Raw genomic sequence first — 16154 nt, forward strand, 5'->3', positions numbered from 1 at the left:
TCCTTAAAAATACTTCAATTACTCAAGCAATTTATTCCCCTTTGGTAATTTATGGAGTCCCACCAGAAGCCAGAAACAATGAAAATGAAGGGATACTTCTTGTCACACCTTCTTGTTCACTGTGACAGGAAAGAAGGTCAAGTTCCTTTTGCTGTGGTTCCTTCTAAATAGTCATCTCTTATTGACTTGTACTACAAAGCAAGGTAAATAATCAGCTATGCCTCAGTCCATAGTTTTCAATACTGTAAACTACAATAAACTAGATTATGTATCTGTTCTCAGATACATAATCAATGAAAGCTGAAAACCTTTGAGGGCTGTGCTACACAATCTTTGCATTCTAAAGATATATTTTCACAGACACAGTCTGCGCTGATTTCTCAACTAATCTACATAAATAAAATCTAAAACCCCCAAATTAAAAACTTTCTCTGAAAAATTTCTTGGAAAAAAAACCCACAGAACTTTATCTATATTTATAAAGTAATTCAAGATGGAAAATGCCATATGCATTCATTATTTCTTTCTCTTCATTATGCAGAACAATTCAGAGACTGAATCTTCTGTGTTATTAAAATCCAAAATACGTATATTGACCTATTTTTTGAAAGACTTTTTCCCTTTGAATAGAGAGAACACAACAGAGAATTGGTACTTGCTGGAATCATTTTGTGACTGAAATTATTTGACCATTTCTGTTTTATCAGGCATTAGAATCACTGGTTTGACCTACAAAAACAGGTGCAAAAATGCTTAAGTCTATGCTGAAATCTCATCTATTATTTCCTGCACATAAAAAGGCAAGAAACAATTAGAAGGAAGTAATAGAAAATAAGCTCTGAATATTAAAAACAAAAAAAAAAAGGACAACACTTGAGGCAAACAAGTTCTTCAGGCACAGAAGTTCAAGGTAGTGGAAGGAATTAATTAGTGGGACACTGAAACATAAAAGTTAATCAAACAGTGAGCAGGAAAAAATGCTTAACTGAACTTGCCTTTCATCATGATTCTTTCAATCCTATACAATATATGTATAAAAGAGACAGAGTTAAAGATCAACAGCTACATTACATACATTGTTCTTCTTTTGGCTTTTGTTGTATAAATACTGGTTTGTCCCCTTTCCTCCATCATTCTTCAAGGACCAGGGAATATGCTAAGAAACTACAGAAACTATGATTACAACTGAAATTGGTAAGTTGAAGCTATCTATAAAGCAAGTAAGCTATATGCAAAACTTACACTATGGATGTGCTTCAAAAACAAATGCTCCTGAATATTTTCAGTGCTATATTATTTCTGGCAAGTGCAACACCTGGATATTTCTCTGCCTATGTGTACAATATCCAAAGGCCTGAGGGCTCAGGGAAAAAGAATTAAAAAAAAAAGTATCTCTAAAATGAGACTCCAAGAATTGCATAGGGCCATGGCACAGAATGGGTTACACCAGAGCTGCTCTCATTCAAGCAGCTTTGCTTGTTTTACCAATATAGAGATAAAGGAATAGAAAGGGAAGAAGTGATCTTTACATCATTATTAAAAGAAATGGCACCTTCAGATCATACATTTTTCCCAGAGAAAGAACAAGATGCACATGATCAAAACACTGTACTTTCAAAACACAGTAGAATGGTAGTCACAGTTTGATGTGTATTCCATTTACTTTGATAAGAGCTGGAAAATCCAAACCCATTAAGACAGTTTCTCTCTGTAATATTAGCCATCCTTCAGAAAACAATCACTGTTGAACAGTTTAAAATCCAAATGCACCTCACAGAATGCACTAATCACTGGCCACTCTGTAGACTGCTGTAATTAAGTGAATCAAGATCTTCCCCTGAGTTTTGGAATCAGCTCCCTACTCAGCTGCTACATTGTCAACAGCTGGCATGAATTAGAAGGAACATTTGGCTAACTGGATAATAAGGAGGACAGCCTGTGGTTGGTCCAAATTCTACTTCACTGATCTGCTTCAAAAAAAAAAAACCTCATTAGATCCTCTTATTCTTTTTTTTTTAAGCAGTAACAACACTACAAAGATTGGGTTTTCTATTTTATTCCCTCATTATGTGCAAACAATGTAACTGTACAACTCTCAGATGTTGCATGAGCTAGTGTAACTGAAGCCATAATTCTCTACAATTTAATAATGTTGTTTGCAACACTCATTCATCCTCACCCCTATCATACCTCTCTCCTCTGGTGTGGTAGAGGTTTGTTACTCTGTTTTTCTACTTCCTAGCAATTTATCAACATAGATCACAGTAACAAAACCCCCAAACTCTTCTCTCATCTAACTTAAGGAAGAGGAGGTATTCGCCAGACCAAGCTCTCACCAAACAGCAGCTTTGTGATGTGGTGAAGTCATATTACATCACTACAGATTCACACAACCAAATGCCATTCTCCCTTACTTTGTTACATTATTTGCTTTGTGCCCATATAGCTGTCAAATTCTTTACAGAAATCAATGTAGGAACCAAGTTCTAGTGTAGTAATATGCTCAATATAGTTTTGTGCGTATTCTCCAGTGGGTCCAAGCACCAGAGGCATCTTTGCCAGAGGAAGCTGTGGGAAATGGGCAGATTTACTAGGCGGTCTTCTCCTGCTCCTTACAGCAGGTAACAAGGAATCTAAAGAAGATAGTTCCTCAGATTACACTCAAGTCCCTGGAGAACTGCTCAAGTCAAGAACAAGTCTGATATAAAGCAATTACCCTATTATTGCCAAGCATTAACAAATCTTCCATGTATTTAGATAAACTCTGCATGCATATTACATAGCCTGTGCATGCTGTTGCAGCTGTCCTTGAAAAACACTGGATTATCCACTGCCTCTCCCTCCAAAAACAAACATTTGAAATGCTGGCTTTTTTCTCCTCTTTGATCAAAACAGCACTAACTTTTGAGCTAGTAGAGGATTAGCCTAATGTAATATCATGGCTAAAGCTGAAAACAAACAAAAAAGCTAAACTTTATTATTATTATTATTATTATTAATTTTTGCTAAGACTACTCTCAGATGTCTCATGAATCTTAACGAGTATCATGTTAGTATCAACACCTGCTAGTTTAGTGCTATGTTAACCCATACTTTTGCCATGAGCTACCAAACAGATGTTGCTAAAAGGCTTTTTAATTTAGAAGGGCTGGTTCCATGAAATCATCCACTGTATTTTAGTAACTCACATTTGTATTAGACTGTATTTGGTTTGGATAACAAGAAACACAGAATAGTATTAGAATTCATGTACCATCACTACTTCTGCTAGGGCCGTCACTCTGTGCATCATTCTTTTGCAAAGAAAGCAATTTAAGCGAAGGTCAAGCCAACATGATAAATGTGGCTAGATTTCTAGATTTCAATCATGCCAGTCAAAAGTAAGTCACCTTTTGAAAAGGAGTTAATCCTTGCTGTGGAGGCCCAAATTTAATAGCAGGCAATTGTGGAAGGTAAAAATTACAAACTGCTTTTAGATTCTCCCAGCCTGCTATATCCATGTACTTTACAGTGATTCCCAGGAGAATTCGGACTACAACAGAAAAGAATAATGTATAATGCTAGGGGAAGAGGAGAGAGAAAAGAAGAAAACACGCTTTAGAAAAAGTACACTTTCCAAGTAATGTGTTTTATAACTTAAAAACACACACAAAAAAATCCTGTTGAAGAGTCACCTTTACAAAAAAAAAAACCAAGCTTGCATTTAGAGGAGATGGTAGATGAAAAGAAATCCTAAATCTAACAGCTAATTCAGTACTTGGTTCTCAGAAATTTCTCTCAGATCTACACAGACACTGACTCCACAGCTCAGGCGTTCCTAAACAGAGCCTTACAGTGACAAACTTATCTGTTTTGGGAACTACTGACAAGGAATGCCCAATTAACCCATGACAGGGCTGAAAAATATTCTATTATTCTCCTTAAAAATTCTTCAATCAGAAAGGAAAAGGAAAACAAAAATAGTTTTGTTAAGATTGCTCTACTACAGGAAAAAGCAGGCATCAGATGAACAAGAGAAGGGCTCACAGGACAGAACCTGAACTCCTCTCCAGCTTCTCATCCTACCAGAGGCAATGGACACCCTTACCTTAGCAAGGTCCAACTGATAACAAGGTAACATGAAGAAAATTATTAGCAATGTTTGGTGAGAAAACATACTGGAGAATTTCTGTAGAAGATTGTAACAGTCTTAAAGCAAGATGACTCCTTCCCCCTTTTTGCTTTTCCTTTTAAGAAAAAACTGAAGGCGGTTTGTGTTCTTTAGAGAAGATAAAAAGAGACAAAAGCAGGAAATGCTGTCCTTCCTTTATCCCAAGAACTTCTTAATGAAAGGTCAAGTAAAGCCATCAATCAAGATAAGGAAGAGGCAACCAAAGAGATGACCAGCTTTGAGGGGAAACACGTATGTAACAGATAGCACTTTTACATTGATGTAGTCCTCCTATGATCATGTGAGACACAAAAGAACAGTTTCATGTTCACATTAAAAAAAACGGGACGGGGGGGAAATTAAGCACTAGAGATAAAATAAGCTCTGGCATGTCTGATTCTCTGCTATTAAGTCAGACTCACAGCCAACAAAAAGTTCGCTTCCAAAACTTGTCAGGAACACAATGGAACATTACCCCTCACCACTCCGTAGTTTGGCAACCTGGATTAGAAGATGCATATCCTGGAGGCAGCCACCACCACTAACTTGTTACTGATAAGCTGCAGGACTCACTATATGACCTTTAAACTGTTTTAAAAGTTTGTTGCTTTTCTCAAAGAGAATGATCCACTTTCAGTCATGCTTGACCTCACAGTTACAAAATTCATGTACTATATTCCCTTGTGAATTATACTTATGATGTCATTTCTGGGCTGAAAATCAAATTTCATGGAATTCTATCTAAAGTGGATAAAATTAAATATAAATACTTCTGAAATACAAGTCTTACAGAGTTACCCTTTGCTAGCTTTCTCAGCCAACATCAGTTCATTTCTATTTCCTGAGCCAGTTTTAAAACATGGAATTGTTTCAATATCACTCTTCAGGAAAAAATAACAAGGTTTACCAGCTCTCGAGGTAGAAATGCCTCCTCCTGACGAGCCACAATCAGACAGACTGTTTCCCCTTGCTTTGTGCTCCTCAGCATAGCTACGAGCTCTTCTTGGGTCCTGCCAGTGATGTCCCGTCCATTCACCTACAAGGCACAAAAGAAAAGAGGATGCCATATCCGTGAATATGTCCTTTTGTCATTTTCCCCTCACCTAAGTCAGGTGTCATTCAGTGGCTGAGAGCAAAGATAATTAACAACAGCTTCCACACCGTCTTCCTCTGACCCTGCACAAGTCACTTAACCTTTTTTCCTCATTTTCACCATCTGCTAAAGGAGGTCTGTAGTACTTACCCACCTTGCAGGGGGTTTGTGAGGCTTAATTAGTTTGTAAAGCACTTTGAAGATGAAAAGTACAAAAACAAGACCTAAGTATTATTAAAACTGTTTACCTTAAGAGCTTTTTGAGGTTAGTAAGTAGAAATAACCCATTAGATAATGAGATTTTAAGTCACAATCTATCTGAAAATTTTAAATAGACCAATTTGAGCACAATTGCCTTAAAACGAGCACTTAACCACCTTGATATTAAACAGACTTTTGAACATGGCTGTAGAGGCAATACATGCTCTGTTTCTCAACTGATGTGTTTATCTGCTTTAAGAACCAGTATGTTATCAGATCTCCCTTGTTCTACTGTCCCATGAACCTCTGTAAAAATAAACTTTTTCTAAATTGTGGTGTAAAAAACTTGCTGGCAAAAAGAACAAAAGCCATGACACTTTTTACCAAGGTCGTGAATTTTAATTCCATACTTCAGTAGTATTTATAGGAAGTACCATATGTATGTTAAAACCAGCGATTGATACCTAGCAGCGGAAATAAAATAAATATTTATCCTAACCTCCAGGATTCTGTCACCTGACTGCAAACGACCATCTTTTACTGCTGCACCTTTTGGTAAAATATTCTTCACAAAAATAGGACCAGGACCGTGTACTGAAGACTCTCTGGTAACAACAGTGAAACCAAGTCCTTCCGGACCTAGAAAATCAGACAAAAAATTCCCAATGTAAGTTTTAACAAGCCAATGATGATCATTAAAATAAGTAATCAGTCAGGAACATATATCACAGACACTCATTCAGGCTAGCTCTTAAAGAAGGAAAGCAAACAAAAAGCTGGAAACATGAGCATAATTTCTGCATGGTCTAGAGAAGAATTATATCACTGTCAGAACACACATGCTCAAATCTTTCAACTACAGACAGAAATACTTTTGGATAACCCACAATAATACAAGACAAACCAGAACTCTGATTTTAAAGAGAATACCTTTTCTGTAAATGGTTTTATCACCAGCCTTTACATTAACATCAACAGTCGATGCAATAAATCAGAGCAATTAGAATTGCTTATTTATGAGCGTAAATATAATTTAGCAGTAGTTTTAATGTAACAGTGAAAAGTGGAATATATCACATGATTTGAAGGCAAAAATTGCTGACTATATGCTGTTAAGAAGGGACAAGCGTTCTGAAGCTGCAGTAAGTGAAGGCATTTTACATTTGGAAATAAACAACCTGAAGTGTTAATAGAAAAATGTTTTAATAAATAATTAGGTAGTAAAATCAATATTAACAGTAAGTCACCATAATCATCCGTGACTGGTAAGGTCCATAAAATATTTTTTCACTGAGCATGATTGCTACCAAGCTGTATCACATTCCTATCATATCTAAAAATATAAATTACAATTTAAAAATCAAAAACATTACATCTAAATTGACAAAAATTCTGAAGTAGGTTTTGTTAAGAAAAAGCTGAAGAGTCCAGAAGTAAAAATAAGTGATTTAAGTTAAGAAGTAACAAAAATTAAGAAATGACAGCTTGATTACATTCAATATATGTTATAAGAATAAAGTTACAGACAGTTTTTAAAAAGGCCACTTCTAGCATCAGACTTAAATCTCAGTCAAATCAGAGACAGAAATTAAACAGAAAATGCAACTACTAATTGGGATACACTTAAAACACATTTTGCTGGATGTGCACAAACCTGCTATTCTATGCAAAGACAGATCCACATGGAGCAGCAATTAAGGATATACACACAAAAAGCAGGATACTGACAGCTAAATAAATACAGATGGAAAGATAAGGTTTGTAGAAAATAAAAAGGGGAAAGGGTAAATGTGGTCAGTATGAAACAGTGCAGAGTATATTTTTAAACATCTTTTTAAAATGTCATAACAGCGTTAGTCAATTAGCAAATATAAATAAAAACTAATGAAGATCAGCAGCAGGAATTTCGAACTTTTATTCTGTACTTGGGAAAAGGCTGAAGTATCTCTTCATATCACATGTTGCCAATCAAATACCTTCCACGTAAGCAGTATCTGAGATATTTTAAAATCAGTAAGTCAAGATAACATGCTTCCAAAATTTACAGGAAAGCTGTCTGTTGAGAACATTACTGCTAACATTCCCCTACCTTCTGTAAGTTCTGGAGCTCTTTAACCAAAAATAACTTGCTTATACTTTTCATGTCACTAGTTTAAAGTTCAAGTAACAAAAATACAGAAAAAAAATCATATAATCACTAAAGACTCACCTTTTTTCAAGTCTATCTTTATTTTCTTCGCATTTTTTTTATTGCCAAAGCCCATAAGGGGAGACAGTGAGGGTGAAGATGATTTTCTACTCAGACGTGGGAGGTTGGGGCTCTTAGCTTGTTGTAGCGTTGACTGTACACCTGCCTCCAAGCTGCCTGCTCCAGAAAGATTAACTGGTTTCAGAGTAGGTTTTGGATGAACAGGAGGTGGAATCTTTGTTTTTGGAACTTCTTCTTCATTATGCACAAAACAAAGGGGAGCAATAGCAGACTTCTCATACTGTTCTCGATTATATGGAGGAAGGACTTCCAAGATGACACTCTGAAATTTCATTGCCTGACGGAAGATGTCCTGAGCCCTTTAAACGAAAGGTATGAAAATTCACATAACAAACCAGAAAATATGGGCAAAGGTTTGAAGTTTTTCACAGAGAATAAGATAAAAATGTATATTAAATATGGACAAATATCACCTTCATATCTAAAGTTTCTTCTCTAAAACGTAAGCATGGAATAAGATTTCTATACTGCAGCATTTCCTCAAGTTAAAGGAACAGCACATCCGTAAGGATTCCTAAAGTGCTACGAAAACGTATCAGCCAGAATTAAATAACTAACACGATTCTTCATGCAGAGCATCAGGTAGTGAAGTTCTGAGGGCAAAAGCTCTCTAAAAGACTAAAGTTACAATTTGCTAGTTTTTCCAAGCTTTTGCCTGCTACGTTTTATTGTTGGAACAGAGGCACCCTGATTACCTAACAATTGCTCTTGTGGATACGTCTATCCTGAGCAAGCTCAAGACTCCAGTTTTTCCACTAGAGCCTAACCGTGCCTCAAATTCCTTCATTATTCCTAATACAACCGATAGCTGACTTCACAGCAATAGAGAATGGAGGGATGGAAAATATGGGCATGCTCAGAAGAAACATGGTGGCTGCAAATGGTGCAATACAATAGAACGAGGGTATGGGATATACAGACATCAGAAGAAATCTGATAACTACAAAAGAGGCAACTGTTTGTGTGTTTCTACATAAATTAATAAATAACTAAGTAGATAGTACTCGCATCTTTCAAGCAGCAGCTTCTTCCTAAGGTAGATACTTGGACTTAAACAATGTATTTAAAGATATGTTCAAGTACAGCACCTGAAACTGTGTTAGAGCATTTCATGAAACTGCTCCCCTTGACTTGATATTCAATAACAATACAATGTTTGGACTCATGATTCTTTGAAAGGCAATTAAGACAACTTAGCAACAGTTCCCACAGCCTTCCCCCGATTTTGAACAACCTATAGACTCAGTCATATCTGTTAAGATATGTTATAAACCTTGAGTTCTGAAGGAACAAAGTAGAACACTTTCTGTGCTTTCCTTTCTCATCTTCTGAGGGTTTAACTGAAGTGGACTGAAAGCCTTCCACATTGCAGAAGGCAACTTAAATAAAAACAGAAATAGTACCTGAAGAACTTTTGGGGAATGAAAAAAAATAAAGTGCTTCTGTTTAGCAAAAGGCAAGTCGAAGGGAAAAGTAATGGCCACATTTATTTTTAAATAGAAACATAGAATCTTTTAGGTTGGAAAAGACCTCTAAGATCACTAAGTCCAACCGTTAACCTAGCACTGCCAAGTCTACCACTAAACCATATCCCTAAATCATGATGTCCTTTGAGAACAACTTACATATCTCCTACCTTTCTTTAGCATATCTGTCAGCAAAGTCAGTATTTCACTGAAATCTTGGCTTTGGATTTATACTCAGTTACGAAACAGAAGTCAGCGCTGAACATACTTCTGAAGTAAACAAAGTTTTCTACACTGCTACAGTGAACAAGCCACTGCAGATGGTAACATCCTGAATGTACACCTAGTGCTTTCCCAGACCAACAATACTTCATAGTACATCCACCTTGCAGCTATAGCTCCTGGGAGGGAGGGGCTGTTTTGAGTGTACTTTTTTTGGCAACACGAACATGCTGAAGTCATAGCAAAGTCTCAACAGATGCAAGGGATACTTCTGCAAGACAAAAATGTCTTGACTACACTGAGCATATATATGCACCAGTAGTCAGAGCAATTGCGTTCACTGATAGGAGACATGACCAGAAGGGAAACCTCAAACTTAGAGAAGAAAGGTGGCAGGAAGAGTGTTGTGAGGGTATTCTTCCAGCATCACCCTTGAGAGTTAGGTTTCAGTGAAACTTTAACTGCACTATCCCAATGTGTCTGCAGGGGTTATAGGTTTTCAAGGACAGACTTCATCCTGATCTTAAAAATCATTGCATGCTCACAGCATAAGGATGTAAAGTCTTAACCAGGTTTCTCTCATTCCTCACCTTCATCCTTGCAAGTGGCCACACATGGCTACATGTTACAAGATAATTTAAAAACTCAGTTTCAGGAGATGAATATTTTAAATATATGAAAGAGAAAATATAAGATCTCCTACAAACAAAACACAGTGGAAATAACACAAGTCATCCTTTGGGAAAGTCTAAATGCAGTCTTCAGGGGCAAAATAACTGGATGCACTTCAAAGAGAAAAAATAATGGATGGAGAAATTTACATTTCTGGATACCCCAAACGCGTACTTTAAAGAAATAAGGGAGTCAATTAAAAGAAGTGCTAGAAGCTCTGCAACACAACAGAATGTAATTGAATAGATTAACAGCAAATGAAAAAGCAGACCAGTAGTCCCAATATATACAAATATTATACACATGGGAATACAGAAAGTAGGTTGTTCCTATTACAGCTGCAGAAGAAGCAATCACCAGGAGCAATACTAGAAAGCCACTGCTGAAAATGGAAGGAGACAGTATGTAACAATCTCTGCTAAGTGTTAAAACAGATTTTATGAAGATTATGAAGAAATGTCAATTTGAAACTAGCAAACAGATTTTGCCATCAAAGGAGTATTTCTGGGTCAGTAGTCATCAGGACAGTACTTCTTCACATCTATTAGAATTGCTGCATTTTTGTAACTTGGACTTCTATCAGGTTAGTACAATTGTATCTTGCCAGATGAAAACTAAAAGGCATATTCACAAGATTAACTTCACTCTGGAAAGGTGCTTTCTCTAGCTGTTCTCAACAGTCAGTGCTGATGACGCAGAAGGTATTCTAGAAGGTAATTCAGGAGAATTCATGGGGACCTATAGGCTAGAGCTTGTCCAAAAATATTCCCCTAGCCCCCAAATGCATGTACTGTGGATGCTGAGTCTGCACTGCCCATAGTTTTTTCCTCAGGTCCAAGGCCACTGCAGCTACACTGTACAATGGTAGATGAGAGAACATATTTACCACCAAATATTCAGAAAGCACTAACTGGAAAATTCATCAGGAGGAAAAAAAAACAGCCACAGAAACAGGGGAATATCTACTACAGAACCATGTTGTTTTTTAGCAAAGCCTGTTTTGCAAATATTTATCCCTAAAATTGAAATTATGTACTTTTGTCTAGAAATCTTGAACATTTCGCTTACTGTTCAGAAAGTTAAGCCAAGCCTCAACTCCCTTAACATCTCAATAGGTTTTTGTTTTATTATAAACAATCATTCAGCTGTCTAAATATATGGATTAGAAGTTAAAAACAAATTACTATTTAATTACTACAGCAAATATCTGAAATTTGAGAGGCTATTTTCCTGCAACAATGTCAAATTAATTCATAGCCAATCAAAGCAACCTGTTACTTAAAGTAATTTGAGATGGATAATAAATGTCAACAGATTTTTCATAAAAGTCATAAAAGGTGAGACTTACCATTTAGCTCCACTAATCATAGTTTGACAGTACTAGTATTTCTAAAAACCTAAGTCCTAAAAAAGCTTTAGGCCCAGAAAAATCTAATTTCCTTTGAAAAAGGACATCAAAAATATGCTGCAAAGTTGATTCACTCTGAAGTTCTTACAAGGAAAAAATTTTGAAGACAATATGGAGAAATAACAGAAGAATTAGAATGTGAAGATAAGTTTAAAAAAATGAAGTCATTTAAATTGAGTAAGCAGAAAAGGTTTACTAAGATTACAAAAAGATTCTTATCCCCAGTTTACACCTTTTTTAGAGGTTTCAGAAAGAAAATCACAAACTTTCTTCCAGTTATCATTTTTTCCATCATTTTAACCGAAATAAATATTTATCGACTTAAACAAACCATTTCTATAAACTCAACATCGTATAAAATCTTATCTAGTTAAAAATACCAGTAAAAACAGCACTCACTGTGCAAAGGTTTTATCTATGAGGTCCACGTGGTTGATCTTCACAATGCATTCATTTTCATGGAAAAGCCCATCACGCCTAGATCTACTATTTTCTTCAATACCACGGATAAAGAGTCCCAGCATCCTAAAAGGGAAAAGATTTTATTTTATTTTTTAATATGAAAACTTTCCTTATTCTGCTGGTATTAATTTATACCAACTAAATATATACATTTATCTCTGCTTTATATGAGATGAGATAGACTGTTATGAAGTGCTTAACCTAAAGGAAGAATTTCCAGTTCTTGCTTCAATTAACAAGAAGTGGACTACAAGAAACATCAAGAAAAACTGCTGGATATTAGCGCTAATCCACATGCTAGAACTTCTGGAAGCATTAAATCTTGTAGGTCATACTTAGAGAAATGAAGGAAAACACCTAGATCTCCACATTCAGATAAAAAGTTGAACATAGTTTATGCAATACATGTCTGACACTAAGATTAAATTGCTCTGAAGAAAATCACAAATGGTTATCACAAACGCTTTAAAAGTTAATGTTCTAACTAGACTGTAATAAACTAAACCAGCAATAGAATTAGACAGAAATAACCAAAGTTTCTATGTTTGAGAAGTCTCTGAAACTTTTCAGTTCTCAAGACCCTATTGTGATACATGACAGCAATACCATTTATTCACATTGTAGGACAGCAGCAGAACATCAAAAGCTAAGGTTTTGTCTGTTTTTGTTTGTTTGTTTTTTAAACCAAGTTATGTGCAAATTGAAAACTGAGGTGCAGCACAGAAACTTCTCGTGCTGCATTAAGTGAAGCAAAACTCCAGCGTGGCTAACTGCTACGAACACTGGGCTATTCCTGACCTACCTGGAGTATCTGTACTGCAAATCACAGCTTAGCGTAGATATATCAAATGATATAAGGTCCCAAAAACCTGACAACTGCATGTTTGTGAAGACCTTTTATCATCCAGTTTTATCCACTAAATTTCCATACCACATCAGCACAGACAGATGACCTTTAGAGACCATTTTCTATTGATTATACTCCATAAAATATTAATGTGCAATTTCCAAGTTTGCCAGCACTCCAATCGCAAAACAGAAGTCTTGCACTTTTTTCTCAGATTCACGACTGCCTCTCATATTTAATTCCATTCAACATATTCACAGCAAGCCATTTCAAATGACATGATATTCATTGTTCATGTGTAACATTCTGATGTTAGATTTATTTTATAGTAAGATTTAAAATTGATATTTATGTCTAAAGCAACGTACTTTAAATGAAAACTTGGTTCCAACTGAATATTATGTCTTCAAAACATCTCGCCAAAAAAAAAAAAAATCACATCAGGATTTTCTTGCAGCCTGTGCTACCCTTCACTAAAGGATTGAAAGGGCAAGCAGTGGTGAGGGCCCACGGCCCTACTGATGACAACCATCCAACCAGCTGCAATCAAAAAGCTACACACTTAGAACTAGTTCAATGTAATTACAAAAAGATAGAAACCAACAGAAGCAGGGAAATTAAAGAAATTAAAAATTAAGTCCGTTGCTATAATCTTCCCTAATCCTACTGTGCCTAGGTGCTGCATTCATGTAACGCTATAGGCTTGCCCACTTGTCTAAAACCTATTGTGAGCACTGTGGTAACTGAGTGGGTTGAGTTACACATGCTATGGCAGCTGAAATTCATGACTCCATTAATTATTTCATACAATCTCAGTTTTAGCATTGTTTTAATGCACTATTAAATTTTAATTTCCTTTTTTAACGATACCTAAGTGCTGAAGAAAGGGAAAAAATATTTCCATTAGTTTTGTAATTCCTATATAAGAGTTCATAAATTAATAAGATGTTTTAACTACCTCTAGAAAAATTTTGCTCTGCAGCAGCACTAGGTCTAAAGCCAGCATTACCTTATTAGTAGATAACTGTTTACAATTGAAATACCAGACCAAGTTGGTCATGGCCAACGTGCCCCCATAAATTGCACCCTGTCATTAACAGAAATAAAAGACGTCCTTCTGTACTTTCTCATCTTTGATGAGTTAAAATTTGTTTAATTAAGCCTGGGCCTAGTGCTTAAGAGGTAAGAGTGATTTAAGTCACCCTCGTGCTCTTACAAAGATGTATGGTTCTGCTGAGGGTCATTACAATTTCAAAACAACTGTTTAAACAAGTAGGACATTTATAAAAAAATAATAAAAAAACAACACCCACAACCCACTACTGTGCTCTGAGTGATCCCCAAGAGCATTTGTAGATAAAGACATAATAAAATGTACACTATGCAGACCAAGGAACTCCTTTCTTTCATTATGGAGGTCTTTAAAAGCTACACCCAAAACAGTGAGATTTCAATACAGAACGGCATTACAGTTACAAATTATTGATTTTAACAGCTTGTGATTTCATCACATTTTGAAATACAGTGTACACACTCCAACATTCATGGCATACCCAAACCAAACAACCACTGTCTGTATTTTGTGCTGGACAATGAACACAAGCACCTTGCTCGAAAGAGGCAGCCTGCAAAGCCTCACACAACTCAGACCTCCTTCAGTTCCCATGCAAGACCAACTTTCTTCTTGAGACAGTGACATTTTTCCAGCAAGTGGTTATCTACTTTCCCCTTTGGCAAATAAAATATTCTGAAGGAATGTGGGTTAACTAACAATCACAGATGGCACTGAGAAAACATTTACATATACAGACCTTTACAAGGCAGTTTAATCCTTCATGTTCTCTGTCCTACGTGAAAGTTGACAAGTAAAGAAACATTTAAGGATTAGACAATTTTTACTTTTGCAATAATTGGCTTTGTATTACAGGCAGCCACTTTACTATATAATAGTGTCATTTATGGCACTGGCAATTTCCCATCTCTTATACAGGGCTTCCAGTGTCAAATTAACTCTCTGGCTAAGCCTTCGCATGTCAAATTTCAGTCCAGATGTTTTATTTATTTATTTTTATTTTTACCATTCCAGTTACATAGCTTGGAAAATAGTTATAATGAAAATGCTGACACAGTCTTAACTACAGTACATCAATATGAGCATGCTGCTATAATAGGCTTTTGTGATCTCAAGAGACTATGTTAAATCATTTATAATTAAAGTAATTGTATTGTGACAAAGAAAAGTTCACGGTATAGTACACATTTTATAAATGCTATGCAACCAAATCTGAAAGGTAGCTTGAAAAAAATGAGGCATGACCAGGCAAGCAGATTTTTTTTTTTTTTTGACTTTTCTTTTCTGACAAGTCATTAAGAAAGGGCCTATGCAGAGAAATCCAACTGAAAACAAAAAACAAACAAACAAAAACACAACAAAATATAACCAACCCTGACATCTTAGAAATACATTGTTCTGCTCAGAGTCTAGTTTACCATTCAGAGAAGAAAAACAGAGACAATTAAAAGAACAAATATGAACAAATTGGTTGGTATTGTCTCATGTAACTAAGACTAGTAAACATTTTGGTAATGGAAGACAGGGTCATAGACTCAAGTAACAATTTTTACATATTTTTAAGCATTTGCTCTTCCTTATAGTTATACAACCGGTACTTTAATAGAACTGAAACTGAAATCCTTTCCTTAAAATACTTCTTGAGCAATGCCAAAAATATCTTACCTTCCACTCAAAGATGAAAAAAAGGGCACTACGTGTATTCCCAAGGGTCCACCTTCCCCAGAAATCTCCACCGTTTTTGTCATTTCACTAAAAAAAGAGCACAAAAAAACATCTCATATGCTTCTTCACATAATTTTCTACCTTAGAAACAAATTCTAACCGAAAAAAAAATGATTTGATGAAATAGCATAAAGTATAGAAGCAATATTACGCTCAGAACTCACTAATATATAGAAAATCTGATGAAATTCAAAATGCCTAAAAATTTCTTTAATCTTTCTTTAGATTAGGATTTGTGTACTTGGAAAAAGAAAGACACCAAACACTAGACAATTTCCTAAGTGCATCCTTTAGTAGATTAACCAGAATATTTAAAATACGCTTTGAAGTCAGGGGATACTTCATTCCATTAAAGAAATTTTATTCTACATGTTCTAGAAAAAAAGCAACTTTTTAACTTAAGTTTCACATTAGCTGCTTCAGTCAATTATCCCCATGTGGACCCATTATGAACACGCAGATCACACACTAAAGACATCAAACAAATAAGCAAGTTAATTGAATTATGTTTAAGTATCTTGCTTTCTGCCCTGTGTTGCATACAACCTCAGACATACACACACACAC

The 16154-nt window shown here is 35.7% G+C and overlaps 1 protein-coding gene across 1 annotated transcript in view; it reads right to left on the reverse strand.

Moving 5' to 3' along the window:
* PARD3B (par-3 family cell polarity regulator beta) overlaps positions 1 to 16154 on the reverse strand; it is a 401848-nt gene that overhangs the window by 212236 nt on the left and 173458 nt on the right. Inside the window, exons 6-10 of the mRNA XM_035571245.2 lie at positions 15528 to 15614; positions 11881 to 12006; positions 7654 to 8012; positions 5944 to 6083; positions 5058 to 5186 (exon numbers count right to left, since the gene is read on the reverse strand). Coding sequence (XP_035427138.1) covers positions 5058 to 5186; positions 5944 to 6083; positions 7654 to 8012; positions 11881 to 12006; positions 15528 to 15614 — 841 coding nt within the window. The remainder of the gene's footprint in view (positions 1 to 5057; positions 5187 to 5943; positions 6084 to 7653; positions 8013 to 11880; positions 12007 to 15527; positions 15615 to 16154) is intronic.

The sequence above is a fragment of the Cygnus atratus genome, chromosome 6 (assembly GCF_013377495.2).
Source record: "Cygnus atratus isolate AKBS03 ecotype Queensland, Australia chromosome 6, CAtr_DNAZoo_HiC_assembly, whole genome shotgun sequence".
NCBI lineage: Eukaryota > Metazoa > Chordata > Aves > Anseriformes > Anatidae > Cygnus > Cygnus atratus.